Source organism: Strix aluco, chromosome 2, assembly GCF_031877795.1.
Source record: "Strix aluco isolate bStrAlu1 chromosome 2, bStrAlu1.hap1, whole genome shotgun sequence".
Classification (NCBI taxonomy): Eukaryota; Metazoa; Chordata; class Aves; order Strigiformes; family Strigidae; genus Strix; species Strix aluco.
Genome location: NC_133932.1, coordinates 123,112,602 through 123,136,207, shown reverse-complemented (window position 1 = coordinate 123,136,207; position 23,606 = coordinate 123,112,602). Strand labels below are relative to the sequence as shown.

General features: G+C 39.9%; 1 protein-coding gene across 1 annotated transcript in view; it reads right to left on the bottom strand.

Moving 5' to 3' along the window:
* Positions 1–20,208, bottom strand: part of TRPC6 (transient receptor potential cation channel subfamily C member 6) — a 115,270-nt gene extending 95,062 nt beyond the window's left edge. The window contains exon 1 of the mRNA XM_074817004.1: positions 20,066–20,208. Within this exon, the coding sequence (XP_074673105.1) occupies positions 20,066–20,208 (143 nt within the window). The remainder of the gene's footprint in view (positions 1–20,065) is intronic.
* Positions 20,209–23,606: the final 3,398 nt, after the last annotated feature.

Here is a 23,606-nt window from a genome sequence, read left to right as displayed (position 1 = left end):
AGCCTATGCAATGAGAAGACAACCAGTAAGTATCTGGAGAAGTGCAGAAAACATATCACTTGTTTTCTAACTAGAAAAGAAAGTCCTGTGTAAGTACAGCAACACTTACTCAAATCCTGTTCACCTGCAGTAAACTAAAGAGATGCTAGATGGCTAAATTAAGCTGAAACTTACTTCTCTATAACACAAAACACAGATTTCAGGGCTACTTCAGGAGAACTATAAACCTACAGCGCTGGTGTTCCCATATTCACAGTCTGTCATCTGTAAGAACAGCTGAATTTCTTGCAGTACATACTTCAACAATTTGACTACAGCCAAGATACATGCTATGTTTTTAAACAGTTCCTCAGATATATTTAGGTTCAGTTTTTAGTGCTTAAGTACTCTCATTTATTCATCTAAATTAAATGAGTGGCCGATTTTTTTCCTGTAGTCAGCAGTCCTCATTTTCAAATTCTTGTTCTTCACATTGGCTCTACTGTCAGTTAACACCACTACTCAGTGCTGACGTATTTAAACCGTCCCGGTTAACAAAAAGAAAGAATCAGGTTTAAATTATTTCTCATTCTAATACCTTACAGTCGATAGAACCTCTTAGCAGATAAAGTCCTACCACTCATCTAAACCAAATCATCTTTCAATCTCTATGCAAATTAAATTGTATTTTACCCCCTTTTAAATCTGCAAAATTGACAAATGCTTTAAAGCCTTATAACACACTTTATAAAAATCCACATACAGAAACAGATCAGTTCAATACATGTATAATACATCTTTGCCTACCCATCCTTTTAACATATCATATGAATACTGTTCATTAATGTTAAATACTGGAACTTAAATTTTTATGTCTTGCAAAATTTCTAACTCATATTATTATCAACTTAATTAAATGACTCATTCATAGTCAAATAAATGCTACAGAAAACTTAATTTATTGCTTCTCAGTATAATAAACCATAAAAAAAAATATCAGCATAATTTAAATTATTTAAAACCATAGAATGCCAGGATCATGTTCAGGAATGTGATGTAAAATACACACTAGGAAAATTAAAACATTTATTTTAATATATTTAAAACTATCTTTTTCTTTAAGCTCTGTACAATGAAAATACCACACATGAAACTAGAAAAAAAATTTTCGTAGGAGTGTAAGAGTAGTAAAATACCAGAATTGATTCTTTCCATTTCCTCTTCTGTAGCTACAATCTAAGTTCATAAAAGAAGATCTGTGGTTTTCACTTAAGAATACACTTGAGTTCTATTGAAACCATTAAGACTTAATCACAAGCTCAAGTACTTTCTGAATTTGGAGGAGTCTTAAATGTGTGTTCAACCTTATGGGTAGGCTTAGATAATTTACATTTTCATATCACTTCCGCTGCTCCCTACACCTTTTGTGTACAGACGAATTCAAAAGCAAAAGAAGGTTCTACACAGCTGTGATTTAAGCACATATAATTACATTTGTCAAAACAAACTAATAGTTGTCAAGTACCTTGTAGTCCTCTCATTTTTAAACTACTAACAACAACCCTTTGATGCTTTCCCGGTCAGAAAGTATTCACTATGCTGTTTGAAGAGAGCCCCCATACTCAGAGACAGCCTCAGAAGAAGCACCAGCTTCTGTAACATTACCTGCCTCCTTCCCAGGCCTGGGGTTTTGCCTCCTCAGACACAAAAATCTCTACAGCTGGAATTTGTGATTAAGCAGAACACAGAAAATGGGCAAACCAGGTAGGCAACTGCGGCACACTCCATTTTAACATTAAACTACTGTTGCTTTAGTTAAACTGGATTTTATGGCATTCTGCTGGATTGTATGTTCAGTATTGCAGTCCCATGTTTAGTACGTTTCTCAAATACACAAGCTGCATGTCTTATGCTTCAACATATGTTTATTTATGCTTCAACGTCTTCAAGATATGTTTATTTTTCAATATTTAAACAGTATTTAACTGCTCTCATTATTAATGTCATGATCTACTAGCAGTAAGTGAGCTCTGTAGAGCACTATCTTTTCCTAGCCATAATAACCTGGGGAGTTGTAGATAACATCTTGTGTTTAGCAACTGTAACAAAGTATAAAAATATTAGCCAGTACAAACTGAAACAGAAAGTAAGACTGATTTCAGGCCTGGAAACAAGACCCATCTGTGACAAGACTTGCTAGGACCCTAGCTTTTCCCTTCCCAACTTTACGCCTGGTCAACATAAACACCTGAGTCTTCTCATCTTTCCAGACAACAGATTTAAGCTCAAACAGTAAATATTTGTGTCTATAGCTCTGCAGGGCCTTGTTTGAAAAGCCATAGTCTGACTCAACTGCTTTGCTTGTGTTTGCAATCACTTGCCAAATGCTAGAGCATGGCACTTAGCCATATTACTGCAGTAACAAGGAGGTGCTCGGGCACTGTGAAGACTTTCTGTTTCAGACCTTCTGTTGGCTTATATTTGAAAGGTGTGATGCTAGGGCACACCGACTCCCCCTAAACTCATGCTCAAACTGTTCAACCTTTGAACAATGTCAATCAGCACTTAAAAGATATGAATTGGCATGCAGTGGCTAACATCACATTTCAAAAACTAACCCAGATAAAACAGTTCTGTATGTACAAGGTGCAAAATAACCCTTGCCCTGCATCCCACATGGGTGGCTACCTCAGCCACTCCTTTTATGTACCTGTGGGACAAAGACATGATCCTATCTTCTCCCTGTCCATCCCTGCCTCTTTCGGTAACCCTGCTGAAGAGTATCCTCGCACCAGTGACCTACATTACCTTAGCTCAGAAGCTACAATGCCCCTTGGGGCTGCCATGTGATGGGGAGGGAGAAGAAACTCCCGACTGCCTTCACACAATTTATACCCACATAAGGTCCAGCCACCATCTACTCACAGAACTCTTCAGCAGATGAGGAGGAACGTGACGCTATGTTGACAGGATAACACAAGCCTGTGCTGGTGTTGCCAAGAGTTCTGCTGAGCTCTCACTGCCTTGATCATTTAATGACAAGGGGTAACTTCCTTTAACTCCATTTAATGACATCTATTTTCAAAAAGGGGGAGAAAAGGGAATGTATATGAATGTACACATGTATTGTATATACATTTATAAAAGGAGGGAAAACAAACGTGTATCACACAGTGCAGTTTAATGAGCTCATCCCAGATGCTGAATGTATCTAAATCTGATTCTAATACAGTAATGCAGGAATTAAGCACAGGGTGAAACACTGGCACAGAATTCAGACCAAACTCACAAGGTCACCTTTTCTTCCTCTTCCCTGTTCTCCTAGTGGTATGAATTACTTCTGGCATGAGTCAGGCACAATTTTCACCATTACCTTTAGCACAGTTTATTATACAGAGTTGTAGTTCCAGGCAATAGGGTACGGTATCAGCAAAAAGGTCAGAGAAACATAAAAATCATCTCCAACAGAAAAGCTGTAGAGGATCACAAAAAGGATAACAGTCATGTCTTAACAAGATGGCATTTAAGCTAGCTGCTTCCTCTACTACTTGATTAGAGAAATGTAAGAAGTCTAAATATAATACTTTTACTTTATTTTTGTAAACCTGTATTAATTTTAGCTATTCACATTTTTTATTGCTTCTCTTAAACCGCAACTACTCATCTTTTAAGAAAAACATGCACAAAACTTAAGATCTTCAGTAGAATAGTTCTTATCCTCTATAGCACAGAATTGTCTAAAAAGCCATCAAGTTTGCAAAGTATGAACTCTAGACAGGAAACAATGTGGCAACTAAAATCACCTCAATATTTCCACATCCAATGCAAGTAAAGATAGAAAAGTGGAAGAAAAAAAAAAAAAGGTTAATTGAATGAGGGGAAATACACCTGCATGGTTTATCCGTAAAACCTGTAGTGTACAACACAAACCAGAGAGTCCGTAACAAGGATATGGCAGATCAGCATGCCCTCCAGTCAGCACTGAACTAACACTCCAACATAGGAATGAACTGCGCTTTAATCATATTTGTCAGTTTCTGGATTGTAACCAAAGCCCAAGTAATTCTTTTACTCTCAGAAGATCTATTCAGTCTCTATTTATTTCTTGAGAATCTAACTATTAACATCAAATATAGCTGAAATCTGTCTAACCCACTCATCACTACCATTGACAGTAATCGTGTCTGATTTTCTCAGAGAACTGCAGATATGAAATATAACAATGTTAACATGTCATCAAATAGCATCAATTTCTAAGTATAGTCCCTAAATTCAGAGTTCTTCATGCTGAAATATTATTCAGATCCTATTCTTTTTTTAAAATATATCATCTTTCCAGATATCCTCCTTTGGATATCTCTCATTGATCCTGACCTGTCATAGGGAGGGCTCTGAAGAAAATTGCCAGTAAAATAAGGATGGGAGAAGAATATGGACTTTAACATCATGGATCCTCCATGCTGAATACAAATGTCTTATGTGATTGAAGAACTAGACTAATATGGTAAGTTATGAGTGGATGCAATTGTGGATAAAAGGGACTCATGAAATGAAAGCCATGTAAACAACTGATTAGGAAAATGACAACCAACAACCTCAGAGCTACTCAGAGTACAGGAAAAAGCACTAAAAGTCTTTTAAATGTCTGAAAACAGCAATAGGAGAACCTGTTGGAATTAGACAAGTGACTAGGGCTTGGGGACAGAGAACTTCCTTCTGCAGAAGCAGCACGTACGCATTCTGCTCAGCACCTGAGGAAGAATGGGCAGTAAGTTGTCTGTGCTTCACAAAGAAGCAGAAGAGGATATGACTAAAGGCAGCAATTAACCTAAAGGTAACTGCATTTCCCATAAAACAGATATGCAATAATATATCAAACACACTTCCATAAAGGTAATAGGTATGATTATTCTAGCAGTCACATTTGACTGATTAAGGACCTTAACGTGTTTATCCATTTGCTTACTCATTATACTCTGTAACAATAAAATGTGTCCATCAGCTAACATGAATGTGGGTCTAACCAAGTATTTCTACAAAATGAAGATTTTCCAGAAAAGCTTCATTTGTAACTCAACCAATGAAGTGCTGATGCTAACTAGCAACTCTATTTTTTTAACAAGTTCAGAGAAAACAACAAATCTAAACCAATTTTTCCTTCTTGGATAAAATAAAGATTTCCACAACAATTATAGCTCCGCTACAGGAGACGTTTATTTTTCTTCCTGCTCTGCTTATGGGAAAACAATGAAATGCACCTATCTATACTCCTCCTGCATCTATGTTAGGAAGAAGTAATTTTCACTATGTGAATGTGATGTATTGCTAATTAAATGGAAGAAGCAAGGCAATATGACAAAATTTACCTTAGAAGTGCTTAAAAAACAAATGGTATTCAACAAAAAGAACAGCTGAGAGATGTTACCCAGAATTAAACTAAAAACAGTTAAAAAACATGAAGCTGAATTCCATGAAAACAAGGAGGGAGCAGAGTTATTTCTGGAGATGTTACACACTATCTGCTGCAAAGCAGGTTGAAGAAATATGCATTCTGCACAAAAAAAGAAAATTCCACTAAAAATCAGCACAGTATAACTTCAGGATAAACAACAGCCACTGAAGAAGTGCTTAGCATTTCAATGTGTGCACTTACATAAAAGGGAAAACAATGTAAAAAAAGTAATTACTTTGGTTTAGTTTAATAACTGTAATTACTATTATTAAAAAGTAATTGCTTTATCAGAATGAAGAAACAATCATGATGTTTATTGTTCCCTGATATGCACAAATGAAGTATGTGGTATTCTGACCTCAGAGACACTTTTAGTGAAAACAGAATTGGTGGCAACTCACACACCCAGTTCCAGCAGGAAAAGATCATTTGCATTTCTCAGACCTGAGATATAATGAGTGCAATACATGGCACAATGTAAAAGACCTGATCTGATAAGGACATAAAATGAGACCTTTAACACTTACTGTTACTTCATAATTGCAGAATATTTTCTTGTGACATTTGTAAAATTTAAAGAACCTTCTGTCAGCCCACCACCACTCAAAAGAGAGTAAAAAGCCCCGGCATCCACTAAACACCATGTCGCCTTTGATCCCACAGAACAGAAGAAATCCTCAGCTAGTATATTTGACAATATCATTAGTTGCTGTAGCTGTCTAGTTAGATGATAATAGAATAACATAGGGAGGCTCTTACAACCACTTGACAAAGACTGTTATTGTATCTAAATGGAAATCAAGAGGTTCACTTTCACAGTGGAAAAATAAAGTTTCAAAATACACTGAGAAAACTTCAAGATCTTTATCTTCAAGAAGAAACCTGAGGAACAGATAGAAGAACGGTTCGGACTTGCTGACCTTTTTCTGGGAGGTAGCAACTGTGGTTGAGATTTCTGTTCTGCCCTAGTTGAAACAGGTCTTGCAACTCGGTCTTTGACACCCCACAAATGTACCTTACCACTAAATAATTCACTATGGCAAAATAAAGAAACGAGAAATCTTCCTAAGGGGTGTTTATTCAAACTGACACATAAACATGGATTTTGGACCACTGACATTGCAGTGGTAAATACTAAGCAAAACCAGTTTTTACTTAGTTCTACTTATTATCAAATTATACTGGCTTTGCAACATACTTGAGAGAACTACTATTTAATTAAAACTTTTAGTTACACAGAAACACCATCCTTTATCTTAATACTAACATCCAGAGAATCCGGTGAATTGAAGCAGAATAACAATGCAAGGCATTTTTTAGTGTGAAATCACAAGTACACTAGCAGAGTTAAGACCCATACGACATCAGTTCTTTGGGATGGAAGGAAACTCTTCTGCTGGAAAAACAAACTACATAAAGAGAAATGAGAATCAAAGCGGCCTTTTCATTTATCCAGTGGCGAATACAGATTCTGAAAAAAAACTTTCAACAGGAATTTTTCTTGCTTGTCGAACTTATCAGATTTTAACCAAATACATTAAAATGAAGGGGAGAAGGGGAAGTTGTGTTACTTGGATCCAAACCTTAATATTGTGGAGGAGGAGAAAACATTCATATGGCTACTTTGTAACTCATCTGAAATGTACCATTTTGCATCAGCTCCACAGAACAGTTAATTATACTTTTCTATTGAAGGAAGACAGAATTGTAGTTCTGGTCACAATTGCCTCACCTGGGCTGGTCTCCCGAGAGAATGACATCGACTGAACAGATTTGTGAACGGAGGAAAACAATTTTGGGTGAACGTTCAGGTCATAGAGATATTGAAAATGAAGACTTTCATTCATTTTCGAACAGAAAATGTTCCTGTTTTCTATGCAAACTTTATGCAAATTTTATGCAATGAATGTTTTACAATTCTAAATAATTGCAGAGCAAAATCTCATTTACAACTGAGGTACATTCTCAACTTCAGCCTGTACTAGCCTGCACGTAGACTGCAGAAGCATTAAATTAATTAAAGGTTATGTCAGCGAGCCATGCGTGTAACTCAAGAGGAGGGAACACAATCTGACATTACAGGATGTTAGTAAACAGCCTTAACTGTAAGAAATTCTATTTTGAAACAGAGTTACATCACCACTAACAAAACTACTTTATCCATGCTGACCAACTGAAAAATCAGGAAACAGGAACAGAAATTCTGCAAAGTCTTCTGTAATGCTTATGGAATCCATCATTACAATTTATTATTAAATTAATCAGATTTAATACTTTTGCAAATTCTAAGTGAAGCTTTTAATGAAAATGAAGGATTACGCTCTAATTGCTTGGTTCAAGTTTTAATTTAAATTCGAAACAAAATTCCTCTTGTTAAAAAATAAAGCTGTTAGGGTCTGTATCTCATGTTCTGCCTTCTAACTCTATTCACTAATGCAGTGCAGATGATTTGCATGCAAAATATCCTTTCTAATGCTCTCAAAATTTTCTCTCAAAAAAAATTAGGTCGATCTAAATTTTGTGTAGTTCAGTAGCCAAAGGTCAGAAAATCCATCCATATAGATACATATCAGAATTTAGCCTTAGTCAAAGAATTACATGCTGGTTTTCACTGTATATCACATATTTCTCATTTCTATAATCTGTTCCTGAAATACATTATCATCTTTTCTTCTGTATTTAGATTATCAATTATTGATACACACTACACAACACAAACAGTGAAACACAGGACAAAATACACATTCAGGGATACTGAAGACTGAGGATAATATTCTCCACAGGCCTATGAACACATCCCACTGAAGCAGCAGCGCATCTGCATGTTGTGGAATATAGATTTGCTATTCATCAACAACCCTTCCACAATATTTTAGTCACCATCATGATTCACCCAGTTCTGAAACAGATCTGATGAACTAGCCCCTGAAGGGGCCTGGCTCTTTCACACCCTACAGAAGGAGCCCAGACCATGAGGCCAAGCTGGATGCTTCATTTCAGACAAACCCCTTGGTCTCTCCTAGATTCGTCGACATTGCTGTCACCCCGGCAGAAGTCTTCAAGGAAGGGAAAAGCCTGAAGGCCACCACAGAAATGAAAACAGGTACCAGCAGGATTTCCACCTTCCAACCACAGATTCCATGTCTAAATCAAAAGAAGATGGTAAAGTTCCTTACATTTTTACTAAAAGTTATAGGATTTGAAAACAAACCATGGATGGATGTGGAGTTTCTGTCAATCCTACTATGCTTGATCCACAATATGCAACACCTACAACCTGATCTAGACGTTCAAGACTCATGAAATCAGGAACTCATGAACTCAAGAACATGAAGCATCACAAGTTATTCATACATCACCACCACTAGGAATCCTACCAAGTTCCTGCACTTTCCTGTATGCATGCATGCTGTCTTTGGGGTGATACCTGTACATGCACCAGCCCTCCCACCCCCTACTCAAGTTTCAAAGAAAAGGAGATCCAGATAGGAACTGCGCCATATCCCCCACAGTGAGTCCCCCTATTTCCCCTCCTCCTCACTGTGTACCTCTATGCCTTTTCTGGCCCTCTGGAGATATCAAGATCTGCATGCTGGGAGTAAGTCAGTCCTGTCACAGCCAGAGGTCAGACAAGGCACACGGATAATCAGCAGAGTGCTGCTACCCCTGTACCAGCACCTTCCTCATTGATTCATTGGGACATATCACAAATCCTGCATGAACTGAAGCTGGTTAATCAATCCACAAAGGATATTACTACCCTTTAAGGTGTTATCAATGCTCTCACTGATACTAGGGAAAATTCTGCTTTTTTTCAGATTTGATGTGAAAATCAATAATGTATACACCTTAGGTTATTAAAGATCCTCAGACAGCTTTGTAAGATTAGAGGCATTAGCCTTGCTGTCTCTGTAAATCCATTCCTAGATTTTTAGGCCTTCCTTCCTGTTATATATTAAACATTGTTGCTGATTTTAGGCTGGAACTGGCTGTGGGGTAAGAAATCCCAGTGTATATTTTATATATCAACTTGTTAGGTAAGGTCATTATTATTTTATCATACAAAGCAGTGCTGAAATTTCACTATCACATCAGTTGCTGTTTACCTACCAATGTGCTCACATAAGATGTTGCTAAATGATTAAATAGCTTTCTGACTTAATTTTCTGAAATTCTTTTCTGAAGAAAAGTGGAGAACATTAACTTCTACCACTTCATACTGTAGGCAGTGGTTCATTCTACAGACCTTCTGGAGATACTGCTACTGCTGACTTTTTTGTTAGCTGTGCTCTACAAAATGTTTTAAATAGAATAGACTGTATCTTCAGAAACTTATGTTCCTCTCCCACCCTAATTTTTGTGTGTTTTATTTGTTGCTTAGATGTCAGTTCAAGATATAGCTATTCTTCCTCCACAGTATCTGCCATGTTGCTGTAACTCCTTAGCCTTTCCTAGCCAGCAAAAGGCTGTTACAGACTCCCACCCTCACCAAACTCCATGGGACTTGGAACAGTAACACGGACTGCAGCCCAAACTTTCCAGCGATATTGATGTGTGGTTTTAGTTTTTAATATCCTGAAGTGAGAATGCTAATGTGAGGCCATACAAAATATCTAATATCTTTGGGAAATTCCATCCCATTGCCACTACCTGAAAACACAGTTGTATTAACTAACTTTTGTTAGCACTTTGATCCAATTTTTGTTAACAGTCATCGCATTTTTCAGTTCAGATTTCTACACTGAAAGAGATGACAACAAAATAGTACACAGTAAGGGGAGAAGTATGATTCTAAGACTCACTTGAGAAAGCTATGAAAGCAGCAGACTTCAAAAACTGTCTTGAGAAATTTATAGGAAACCTGTTCTTAAAGGGAAAGGAAAAGAAGAGCTACATAGAGGAAGAGTCATTGCTGCCATCCAGCAGCCTGCTCTTTGCATCTGATTTGTCAACACAATTTAGAGCAGGACTTAAATGTCTGGACAGAAATTTTAAAAGTTCTACTGCAAATGTTCTCAAGTATCCCACTGCACCAGAGTTAATTTAATTTCACCTCCCTGGTACAGTGGAGCATGTTGATCCTATACAGAGCCTAAACGCTCTGAGCAACCATCCTAGTCCATGTGCTCCTACAGGACAGAGGAAAGCAAAAGCCAGACCGTGGATGTGGTGCAGGCAGATCCATGAACATACTGATTCATCCTTCGCTTCAGTGCTAGGGAAACTTGAGAGTTCTCGGAGCATGGGATTTCCCTTTGAGTAAGCCCCACTCGTATTACATAAATTTATATTAACTTCTAAAAAGACTCCTCTCTCACATGTGTCCAAAATAAAGCTCTATGACCTTTAAATTACCATTTCAAAATCTTTCTGTACTTAACATATGTGGATCATAGCAGGTTTACTGTATAACTATAAAATCATAAATCCAGCAAGAAAAAAAAAATCTGACTCAAGTATAATCCAACAAATTCAGCAAGTGCAGATAATAAACTAAAAATTTCTAGTACATGTGACATTGCATTAACAAATTTTAAAACACACTTGAAAATAATTTTAAATTAGCTTAAGAAAATAACACATAAAACCAAAGATTAGCAGAGTGGAACTAAACTAATGTAGAAAATCAATTATTACATTGCAAAACAGAAGGGAAAATTGGTTTATAGTCTTCAATCATGAAAAACAGTTGGTTAGGAACAAATCTCAAAGAGGCTCACTGTGTCTTCTGAAAGGATTACAAAAACAGAAAAGAAAAAATCAATACAATGGTTCTGATCCCACATAAATCAGTGAACATGGTTAGAAACTCACAGAACGTGACCATAATCATTGGCACATATCACAAATGCTTAGGAAAAAAACGCTACAATCCACTATTTTAACTAATATCTGGATCTTTCATGGCACTAAGCTCCCTGTGTGGTGGGGCTTGCGAGTCAACACACATCTCTCCCAAGCTCAGCTGTTTCACATGGGATGGATGCAGCAGCCCACTGCTAAGTGATCAGACGTATTAAATGCTGTCCACATCACAAGCCCCCACTCATAAGCATGCTTCTGCCACGCATGACTTGGCATGTTCATGGGCACGTGGGGAAGGAAGGGCACTTTCCCACACCATGATTAGCAGAGAAATGGTAATCATGACGTTCACAGCGTGAGTCTCAATGGCACAGATCCTCCGAGCTTCACGATGACAGTTTCCAAAACATCCTCCCACAAACTGCACCTCAGTTAAAAGTATTTCCTGGATTCATGCTGGTAGTACCACTGTTATGGCCTTCTGCAACGTGCCAGGTGCTGTAGAGTTGTTTAACTGACACAACCCATGATTTAAAACACTGCTGTTGTAAGAACAGCTCTCTCTGCTGCCAAGCACCCAGCGGCTGGAAGGTCGACAGCTGGACTGTGTGCAACATGTCTGCTTGCAAAGCACTTCAAGAGCCTTATAAAAAGCACCAAGTATTGGATTATTACCACTTGGCAGGCCTAAGACACGTACACAGAGTAAGACTAACAAAGTTTAGCGGTCTGACCTGGCTACCTGTTCTAAAAAAGGGGAGAAAAATCATGTCTAGAACAGCTGAAACATATATGCCACAGGCAAAAATATTACAGAATAGAAAGAAAACATAAATCACTCCTCAAAGATGAGGGAATCTTCCCTTTTGAAAGGCTTCTAAGCGATCAGTCATCATTCCTAAATTCAGTCAGTGTGCAAGACAGGAGAAACCCAGACTGGGCCAGGAAGAAAATCAGCACAACCAAGTCTCCATTTGAACCAACACCAGTAAAAATGGGAGGCAACAGACCAGCATTGTAGTTCACCCTGTCAATCTGCTGTGCACATACCTATTTGCTAATTAAGCTGATCAGGATGCATTAAAATGTTTCAGGAGGAACCAGGACAGCTCTGGTTGCCAAGTCTTTTCAACACCTCCTTGGTCTCAGGCTAGGTACTGTCCAGCTCCGAGTTAGACATTGCCTGCTTGCATGGGGGGGTCCCCTATGTGTCATGGTGAAATCAAGGTCCTCTCTTTTCAAAATAAGAATTCAACTGGCTCTATAGTACTTTGCCCTTATTAGCAGCAATTAGCCAGCATCTGATTAGAAATATATGAGATCATCTGTGCAGCTCAGTGATTACAACCCATCACGTGCACAACTATTGGCGTACCACAGCTGGGCCAAGCATAAGTCTGTTGGAACAGCTATTTGTGCACATGGTCAAGAGGGGCTCCGGCTGCTGCTGGTCATTCACAACTGAGTCAATTTGTAGTATGAACCTCCTAAACACCTGGGCTATCCAGCAAAACTCCCACTACCTTCAATAGACCAGGACTTAACTCAAAGAATACAAGGTGCCATTTGTAAGAGATGCACTGTTTCGGTCAAGATTTGGTAACAAAGCAGCAAAGTTTCACGGAAATTCTCCAGTCCAAATATTCTGTAAAATTGCTAGCGCTGCATCATACAGACCTTGTGATCTGTACTCTGTTTCCTGGGGTATTTTTAATCTGGTAGTGGGCAAGGCTGGTTTTGTTTTTAATTAATGACGTACAAGGGAGAACATTAACAGCAGTATGACTAAGGGCACTACCGCAGGAACGTTTGAGCGAAGAGGCGGGCATCACATCTACTTCTTGGTGATTCACAATTATTATTGCTACTACTATTTGACATTTTTATTTCATCAATACTCTTCCACATTAAAAGAAAGCTGCCCATCCACAACAAAGCTTTCACCCAGCAAATCTACATCCACAACAGTGCCATTTTCTTCAAATTTGCAACTTTTTTTAAACAAAAGGAACTTACATTCAATTCTTACAGAAAACAAGCCATCCACACTTCCCACATAGCCTTGAGAACACATCTAAAATGACAATTCTTGATATGCAGTTCCTCTTCTACTCCACTTACTTGGGGTTCTTGTACCCAATCTCACATCTCATTCCTAGTGCCAAAGCTTGCACTTTTTTTTTTTTTTTAATATTGACAAACATTTATTTAGATATATTAGGTTGAGAGGGACAACAGAGCTGTGCTGGTATGAAAACGTGTAGTTGTACAGAAATGGATATAGAAAATAAACCCAGACTTTAATTAGTTATCTTCACATTATATTCCATAACATCTATTTTGCTAAAAATAGCATACCTGATTATGTATTTAAGTGGTCACTGCTAAACAAATAATAACCATTCTAATACAAGATAAAAATGTTAATCCATTCCAGAGAAGCTTAGTGATAATTAAATTACATGCAGTTTTTTTGTCGACATTTAATTATCAAAACTTACATTTAAATACCACTTATCAATGCAAATCCTTTAAGCCTCGTGTTGAGTAGGCTCTGTGTGCAAGTGTCTACACTCACAAGTATGTGCACAAACGTGTACATAAGACTCATGCACTTTAAGATTGAAGCCCTTTCCTAAGTTATTGCCTTGCACTTCTCACAGTTTGAGGTACGAAAACAAGTTATAAAGAATTTGATGAATATAGTTTACCTGCCAAAATTTTCTTTTGCTCATGTGTGCAGAGATGGGAAGTCTAAAGACAGCATGATGAAGTAGACCCACCATGCCAAGTCACCTTTAGTTGGGGATACTGATAGTTGGCAGGAATTCAAGTAGCCAGTTATTATAACCTTCAGCTCCTGTGGTGGCAAATGCTGCTGGGAGGGTGTTTGACAAAGAACACACTTGTTATTAACATTTACAGTGAAAAGCATGCCATATATATCCCACACATTTCTTAATCACTACTCCACCTTCCTCATGCAAATTTAACAAATGACGTATTTATATGGAAAGCTTCCAGTTTTATAAAATTAGGTCCCACAGGGAAGTGGCTTTCATTCGTTCAGTAACTACCTAAGAGTGATCCACAAATATATCCTTTTCTTAAGAATGGGTATAAATAAACCTACAGAAATACTGCAATGGGTCATGCAAAACCAATTACGAAGTACAAGCATAGGTGACATAGGTGACCAAAGGAAGTTCACTGTTAAATTAGTGAGCATATCCAGTGAATGCAAAAGTACCAAACAACTAAACCCAACAAATCCCACCGGTCTTCACCAAAAACAAACATACATGGTTCAATTCATCTTTATGAGGTAGTTTTCAGACTGTATACCAGTTTCTGCATAAGTTCACTGTTTTTTCAAACATCTTCAAAGCATAAAATGATCTGGTAGAAAACTCCATCTACAGAACACTGAGTCTGCTCCAGGGAGGCACCAAAACGGAGCATGTTAAAGCCCACCAGACCAGCACCTAGCCCTGGCCAGTATCGTGCACCTTACGGACTGAGCTGCACAGTACTCATTAGCAACAGACCTCAGCTCTCCAAGGTGAAACAAGTATTGTTGGTCTGCTTTGCCACTCTTTTAAAATAAACCTTTATTGAATGTCTTACCCCAAAAAAACACGGTTATGGTTTCTCTTCTCCTCATTTCTGATGAGGTAGGAAACATCAGACCACATGACTGATTTTTTTTACTAATTAACCTGTCAGGCTGAAATATAAAAATAAATATATTTCCTTTTGATTAAAACAAAATATTTATTTGCTATTATTCATTCAGATTTTTAAAAGAAATGTATTTAGGGAAAAAAAAAAAAACATTAAGCATATCTTTTCAAAGTGAAGCATTCTCTTCTAGATACTTGTAGAAGATGCAGAGGGAACTAAAAGCTGGATTTTCTGGGGCTTTGTAATAATGGTGATGTTCTTTTACCCAAGACTTGGGGATTGAATTCAGTCACCCAAACTATGATATTTTTTTTTCCTGTGCCCAGTAGAAAGTAGCTCCATTAGTTCTAATTCATAGGAAAGTGTTCCATCCACTAAGCTATAAAAGGGAATGACCCCCCCTCCATACTAACTCTTCTACCTTTTTGCTATCACCAAAACTATTGCAATGTATTTTCAGAGGACATAGCATCTCAGCAAGGAGACTAGCTATCTGAAACACAGCTGCCACATTGCACAGTACTCCCTAAAGAGATTATGGCTAATGAAGAGTCTGGAAGATAATTTTACAGGTCATTTCAAGCAAGATAGTTGAGGCTGGAGATAAAAATGATGTTATACCAGCAGCAGAAACTGTTATATTGCAGGCAGGAAAGAAACTACTAAACATATTATTTAACAAAGAAAGGGCTTTAAAGTACGCATTGAGTTTGATAGTACTGAGAAACACTTGATCTGAAACCACAAAAACTGAGAAAGAATCTATGCCTCAAGGCAGTTATGCCCATCAGAACCCTTTTTTTCCCTGTTTTCATCTGATAATTTGTGTGCCTCATTTACTTTACCACTGACATTTTTAATGCAAAATTATCCATCCTCACGTGTATAAGAAAACAGATTTATTTTTCACAATGAAAATATTTCAAAGTATAAATAAGCAATATAACCAGATGTCTGACCGAATTAGCGTATTCTCACTAGCTCAGTATGCTGACAATCTGTTCTTCAGTTACATTTTTTCAGCAGGGAAATTTACATACAAGTACTATCACTTTCCAATCCCACTGCACATCAGCACTCAGGTTTGGGGTTAGACCTTAAAATGCACTTTCCATCCTGTTTTAAACTACAAAACCAGGCTCTTTGCCAATAAAATACTTGCAACAAGAAGAACAAAAAAAACATATCCACATTTTTTTATTTCAGGAGGCAATCTTCTGACATGCATGATGCAATGTATTTTTTAGCACATTAGGGATGAGCCTTGATGACTAGATGGGAGGACTACTAGAAAAAAAGTGTTTACTTGCATATGATTTCTAATATACAGTTATTAAATTCTTAAAACGTAGCCTCATCTTTTGGAAACCATTTAATTACAAATTTTGCAGATAGCCTGAAGTGTGGTTTTCCTACCAAAGTTTCTGAATTCAAAGGAAAAGCAAGATCTTTCAGCACAAAATCCCATTAGAATTCCATTTTGCATCATACCACAAATAAAGGTAAGAGTCTTCTATCCACTTACTGCCAAAAGACTGTGTGACCCCACTTGGTACAGCTGCTGAGCCCAAGGTACCTTGTTGAAGTCTTGTTTGCAACAAAGGTAGTGGCTACCTTGGACAAATTAAAGCTGTTCCTCAGAAAGAGTGGTACTGAATTCACACTCATTCAATATCATGCCCATTGTTAAGCACAAGTGCTGAAACTCAAAGAAAGCCTCAAATATATGAGTAAGTCTGTCAGGTCTCTTGCTACTCAGAGTCAGTTAACATTGACAGGTCAGTATTTCAAATATTTGTCCAATTTACAGGTAATTTAATACCTAAGCATGCTATACTGTCTCAGCCTAATTGACACAACATCAAGCCAATTGGGTTGATCAGTGACAGTTACTCTGATTTTTAATATGACCACACTATTTTACAATTAATGAATCATCTGAAAAATCACCTGGGGGTAAAAAAAGGCAAACTCAATGTCTTTTATTAAACAATTACTTGCTGTTATAAAGGCTCAGGAGTAACACCACTGAACTCAAGCAGTAGTTTGATAGACTAGGGCTGTAGATACAAGAAATAGTTCTCTTAAAGTGGTGATTTTAGAATCCAGCCACTATACCACTCAAAGGCAGTCACAAAACAACACATGAAAAACCTGTTCTACACACAATGCGCAAAAACGTCAGCATTAGCACTAAATCACCACTTGAGGAAAAGTATTGCATGGTATCAGACTCCTTTTCAAGCGACAGTCACATGCCATATTACACCACTAAGCATGTTACCCTCTCAGTAATGTTTAAAAGGAGGTACACTTGAGCTTTTTTTGGACATCAGCTGTACTCTGCATTACTGTTCTGCATTAATCACCATCACACAAGATGTTCCTGGGGCATTTTTGCATGTGCAAATGATGCCTATCATTTTCCAGTTAGTTTGAAAAAAATACCCTTAGTAATGGGATATACCAAGAAATACTCCAAGTGAAATGTACGTGGCTTCAGTTAAAACATTTTAATACACCAACTGATGTTATCTGGAGGGTTATTTTCTTGTGTTTGCATTCAAGCGCAGATGCACCACTCAATCTCCAGGGACACGTAACTCTATCTCAGTGGACAGACCCACAGTCCCCATGGTTTAGACTCATAATCCAATGGGCACCAAAGATTCATACGAGGACTCATGGTACAGCACCGAACAGCATGACCAGCTCCCTGAGCTGCCACATTTCTGGAGAAGTAGCTAAAGAATAAATGCTGACAAAACAGGACAGATAAGGCACACGCACTGAGTCCAAGCAGATTCATAGCAGATGAAATACTGATTTTACATAATTTATCTCTCAGGGTAACACATGCCCTTCATCAGCAGCATCCTTGGGATCTCCAGAGACCTTATGACTTTACAGATACAAGGTAGGATTCATATAACACTCTCTACCATAACAACATGATTTAAGGATTTTCAAATAAAGTAGAAAAAAGTATTCTTACTGCATGTAGATGACAAAGATTAGAAAAGCATATTCTAAGCACTGGCCATCTGACTATGTTCTTGGCCCTTTGAAGGCCACCAGTAAAATTAATGACTTCTGTCTGAAAAGACAGATCTGCAAAATATACCTAAAACAGGTGGAATTCAGGCAGGAAAATTCAAAACCTGTACTTAGTACAGGTCCTCCATCTTAGTCCTCCACCTTGGAGGAGCCTATACTCACTGCATTCATCCCTGTCAGACAAGAAGTCCTTGCAGTGGTTGCATGTAGGCATCATCTATGGGTGCCTGTGAAGTGGCTCCTTTCCACACCCAGAGAAGCCCTGAATGACAGCTTCCCCATGCCTTAGGTGCATCTAAAAAACAAGCACTGCCCACTAAAGCACCCTTTTTAGTAGCAACTATATAAATTAGAGAAGGGGCATGTTCCTCAAATTTATACCCGCCATGCATATCAGGTAGCTTTTGTCTATTCTCTCAAAGACTGATGGAAACACCTTCTACCAAGGAGGGACTCCAGGGTCCTGGACCTACCTGTACCACAGAGCCAGCCATCTGAGGCTTTGACATAATTGGAGAGAAATTCCTGCATTTAGTGCTATCCTAGTTCTACAAAGTAACTTGCCTAGGACCTAGGCTTTCCTTATTGCCACTGTGAGATGATGAGAGGCGATCTCCACGCTTGTGTGCTGGACCAAGAGCTGCTAGCACAGGCTCATCCTGCTGAACTGAAAATATCAGCAGTTCACAAACCTTGCAGATTTTGTTTCAAGAGATGCTTTGAATCACTTACGCAAGATGTATCCTCTCATAGCTGCACAACCATTCTAAGTACACAGCAAAGAACTTCGGAATTGCCATATTAGTTCACAGCTGAAGTCTGTTAGTCAGAACCAGTCTCTGAACTAACCATCATGAGGTTTTTCTTCGGAAAGCATTCATTAGACAGGTGCATTCATATATTTTGAGGTGGGGTTTAAGTCCAATGTGCAATTACAGTTACATGAGCATACTGAATTAGTACTCTACAGAGACACTTAGGAATAGCAAGACAGCAGTGAATTCTGAAAATTTGTTCTTAACTGTGTTTATAAATAAACAAACACTGTGAGTGTTGCTAGTTTCCTTACTATTATTCCTTTCCTATATCCAGGTAGTTGGCAAGTGGCTGGTAAGTCCCTCATGGATAAAACAGCAAAAACCATGAGAGGTTAGTAACTGGAATTTACCAGTTAAGCAATAAAATACAATTTGTACAAAAGAAAGTACACATCTTCTGGTAATCACCTGAGATTTTATGACGCATCTTGCATTTCTTAATACCCATTTTCCCCCTCTGTGGGACAGCTTCTCCTCAGAAGCATTAACAAGTGGTAATTACAGAAGTCATGCTGACAACACATAACCAGAAGGACGCTGTCAACCCTGAATGTCAATTGACCTGGATATTAAAAATTGCGGTTCCTGAAACCTTTATAGTTTATGCTTCATTTAGTTTTTATTGCGTATGTTCTTACACCCTACTTTAAACGATAACTATCCAGCAAAACTTAGAGAATCAAATCAAGCGAGGCTACACGTTTCTGACAAAACACGGTAATGAAAAGATTATGGGTTTGTGAATACGCCTGTAACGTGCACCCTCTCTGCGGGAGCAACTGATCGCAGGAGTTACAATTTCTGTAACTATATTAAACCTATTCGATACCGTTAGTTTTAAGCACAACCGTCGTCCCTCGAGCACTCTCCACAGCAAATCGAAGCTATCCTTCGCCTCCCTTACCGCGGGGCAGGTATCTGCGCCTCGGCAGACCTCTGCCAGCTGGACACGGGAGGCTACTGCTGCTCCTCCGGCTTTCGCAGACCCCGCTCCTCTACCGGGGCAGACGAGGAAAGATGACCGAGTCCCCACGGCGGCTGCCCAGGAGCGGACCCCGCCGCGGGCTCTGCCCCAGCCGGGGCGCAGCGGGCGGGCAGCGGCACCAGCCCAGCCCAGCCCCACGCCCGCACCTGTCCCGCTGCCGCCTCGCTCCCTCCAGCGGGAGTTAGCGCAGAGGCCGGCGTCCGCCCCGCTCCGCGCCCGCGCAGGGAGGGAAGAAGGGAGGGAGGGAGGGAGGAAGGGACCCCGGGCCCGTCCGGCGGGACTCACACGGGGTAGAAGGCGTAGGGCGGCAGGGCGCTCTCCTCGCACGGCTCCGCGTCGAGCAGCAGGTAGTCCTGGCTGTCGTTCCGCCGAGTGCCGGCCGCCGGGGAGCTGCTCTTCCGCGGGGCGTAGGGCTGCGCCTGGCTCATGTTGTCCCGCGGTTGAGGCGCCCGGACGCGCAGCGGCTCCCTGAGGGCGCCGCGGAAGCAGCGCGGAACCGGCCAGCGCGCGGCACTGCGGCTCGGCCGCCTCACAGCGCCGCGTCCCCCGGCGGAGGGGAGGGGAGGGCGGGGGGAGAGAGAGGGAGGGAGGGGCGGCCGCCTGCGCGCCCCGCCGCGGGGTTACTATGTCAACCGGGGCCGCCGCCGCCCCGGGAGCCGCCGCCGCGCCGGAGTCCGAGCGCGGCTCCGAACGGGGGCTGCAAAGTTTGCGGCGCGCCAGCTGGCGCGGCTGCCCCCAGCCGGCGGGAAGGGGCGGGGGGTGGGAGGGCGGCGGGCGCCGCTCGCCTCCCCCGAGGGGCTGCGGTAGCCCCTCCGCGCCGCCCTCGCGGTCCCGCCGGTCCCGCGCCGATCCTGCCGGGCCCCGGCGCCCCGCCGCAGCGGAGCCGGCCCCACTCGCCCGCCGCGGTGACACCGTCTCACCTGCGCTTGCACGGCCCAGCCGTCTGAGCGGAGCGGTGCGTCCCTGCGCTCCACAACGCCCCAGAAATGGGGTTGTATTCGAAAGAGCCTCGGCAGCGACACCGCTCACCTGCAGCCGCTGGGGATAAAATGTAACCCCCGGCGGTCTGAAAAAACCCACGCGAACCCCCCGAGGAACCTGGCCGGACTGCCGGTGTGCCGCCGGGGGGAAGCAGCAGCAGGTCCTCTGGCGTTATTTTAGCTTGGAAATGCAGCGGGTGCTGGGCTTGGGTCCTTCTGCAAACGCTGTTCACCTGTTTCACAGCAGAACTTGTTTTTATCACCTCTAATGATTTCAGATAAGAGCGGGGGTAAAATATTTCTTAGCAAAATCCCAATAGTTTTGCAGAAAATAACACTTTAGCAAAACACTTGGATTTTTCAGTTCTGCTTCACTGGTAGCACTTTGATATTCTTATTTTACTTATATAGATTGTAATAGCTTAAATATACTAAAGTAATTACAAACTTCTCTAGGAAAAAATACAAGGCACTGAAGAAATAACATATGACCTATAGGCCTCTTTCACAGTACACATGATAGACTTACTACTTCATAATGGAATATTTATAACTGTTGTAAACATACAGTTAAAAATGAGTGCATCCAAGTAAAACCTCTCCCTCATCCCCAGCCATGTTCACATAATGAAACTCTTGCCAGAGTTTGTATTTGAATAGCACAAACCCTTTACCCTCCGGGCATGCACACCTTCCCCTAATTTGGTGATAAACTGAGAAACTAACTGGGCAAACCCCAGCACGATCATTTGGAAAGCATGCAGGCAGGCTGACGCTGTCCCTGCTCTCCACCAGCCTTTGCCGGACCATGGTTTTATTGACTGTCTGAGCCACTGAGACTTGTTTCACCAACTGAACTGCAAGAGGAGGAGGTATATAAAGAGATCCACAGCTCGTTGAAGTCATGACGGTATTGACATGGTCTGTAGATGAGGGTTAGAAATACCTGCAGTCAAAGGTAATTCCACAGTTGCTCAAAGTTTTCAAAATTTCTTTTATCCTCATAGTTATGGCTCTTAAAATTAGACTCTAATGGGTTTTAGAAATCTTCCTTTCTTTAAAAAACATTTTTTTCTGTTAAAGAATATTTTATTTTAAATAGGAGGTTTAGTAACAATGTTACCATGTATATTTTCTAGCTCTCATGCTAATGCTTATTTCATATTACTATAAAAACAGATATTATAAAGTTATGTGCAAGCTTTGCATTTGAGAAATATGCTGTTGATAATATCTCACATTTTTATTGTAAGAAAATTGTTTACCAGTAACAGAGTACTTTGTGATGGGAGGAATTTTAATGTGTTATGCTGCTCTGTGCATAACCATTTCATTTCACTTGTACTACTCTGTATGAACATATAGTGCTTCTCCAATCAGTCTTTTTTGTATATTCCAAAAATATTTGCAGATATTTTTTATTTCTCCATTTTATTTCAACTGCTCTATTTGATACTAGGCTAGTGTTTCAGATCTTCTCTTCTAGGTCCTTATATTTTTCCTCTTTTCTTTCTTGCTCACCCTCTGGTATACTTCTTTTTTAAAACTAATACCATCCTCCTTTGCTGATGGGTTATCAGATCCTTTGATTCCAGAGTTGGCTCAGCCACTTTCTCTGTTTTCTTCCGCTATTTCCTTCAATCTTCTACTTACTGTTTGAATGCACCTAGGATTATTTCCTAGCTTCCCCATGAAACTTGTGCATCTCTGTCAACTTCCAGGTGACATTTCTCATTTCGTCAGGTGTTTCCCTTACTAGATCCCAAGCCTTCTTTGGTCTTCATTCTTATTTCAGCCTCATAAGCTCTGGTACTGCCCCAGGCACTCTTACTTTCTCACCTATCCCAAATCTTCCACAAATTCTGAAGCCATGCTCATAAGTTGCAGTGATTACTCTCGTGGTTTCTTTCAGATCATACCGCAACAGTGGCACTAATGAAAAGTCAAAGAAAACAATATGGTGTTCTTATTTGTGCATGCTGTGGTACTGATAAACCATGAGAATATCAACCAACTTCGACACGGAAGCCTACATCAGTTCTTTTAGTCGCTGCTCATTGAAAGTTAACCACAAACAGCTGCTTCTGAGTATTTGATAGCTGAGAAACATGGGAGCATTGCAAACTCTTCCAGTTTTTGGTCATCTCAGTACAAGCTTTTTTATTCTTTCAGATTAACAGCACGTGATGGTCATGGTCATTACTTCCATGATACAGGTTGGCCGTTTTGGTCCTTTGTGTTTCATAGTACTGCTATCAAAATGAACTGTTAAAAGAAATCTTTACAGAGAGACAACCGAATATGCACTGGACCATATATTTTCTCTGAACCAGAGAAAGTACCTATTATCTTGGGAACAGTGAAAAAAACTTGTCTTTTTGTATTCAGTCTGATGATAAATAAAGTATCTATGCTTTTCCATCCCTACAAGCTTGTCATGTACAAATTACATCTAGGAAACCACCTCAATATGGTGCAGTTTTGTTTCACTTCATCAGGGACTGGTAGGACTTGTTAAGTTAAACAACAGTGTGATTTTTCAGATGGGCAAACCAAGTCATAGGAAGAAAAATGTTCATCATCCTTGAAAGAGAAAAAGATGCTGAGCTGAAATTCTGAATCTTTACAACTTGGTTTATTAAAAAAAAAGAGTTTCTTTCAATGTACTGTAGCAACTGTCTAGTCCCCAGTGACTGGTCACAGAGTGAAAACATGCAGCACTATGGGAGTGGGCCATACTTCTACTACATACACACATCTTCTGAAGTCAGTGGATGTTCCAAGAATCACAAGATGATGGAAACCCTGGCTAAAGGTGGTGTGTCCTGTGGCACTTACAAGTCCTT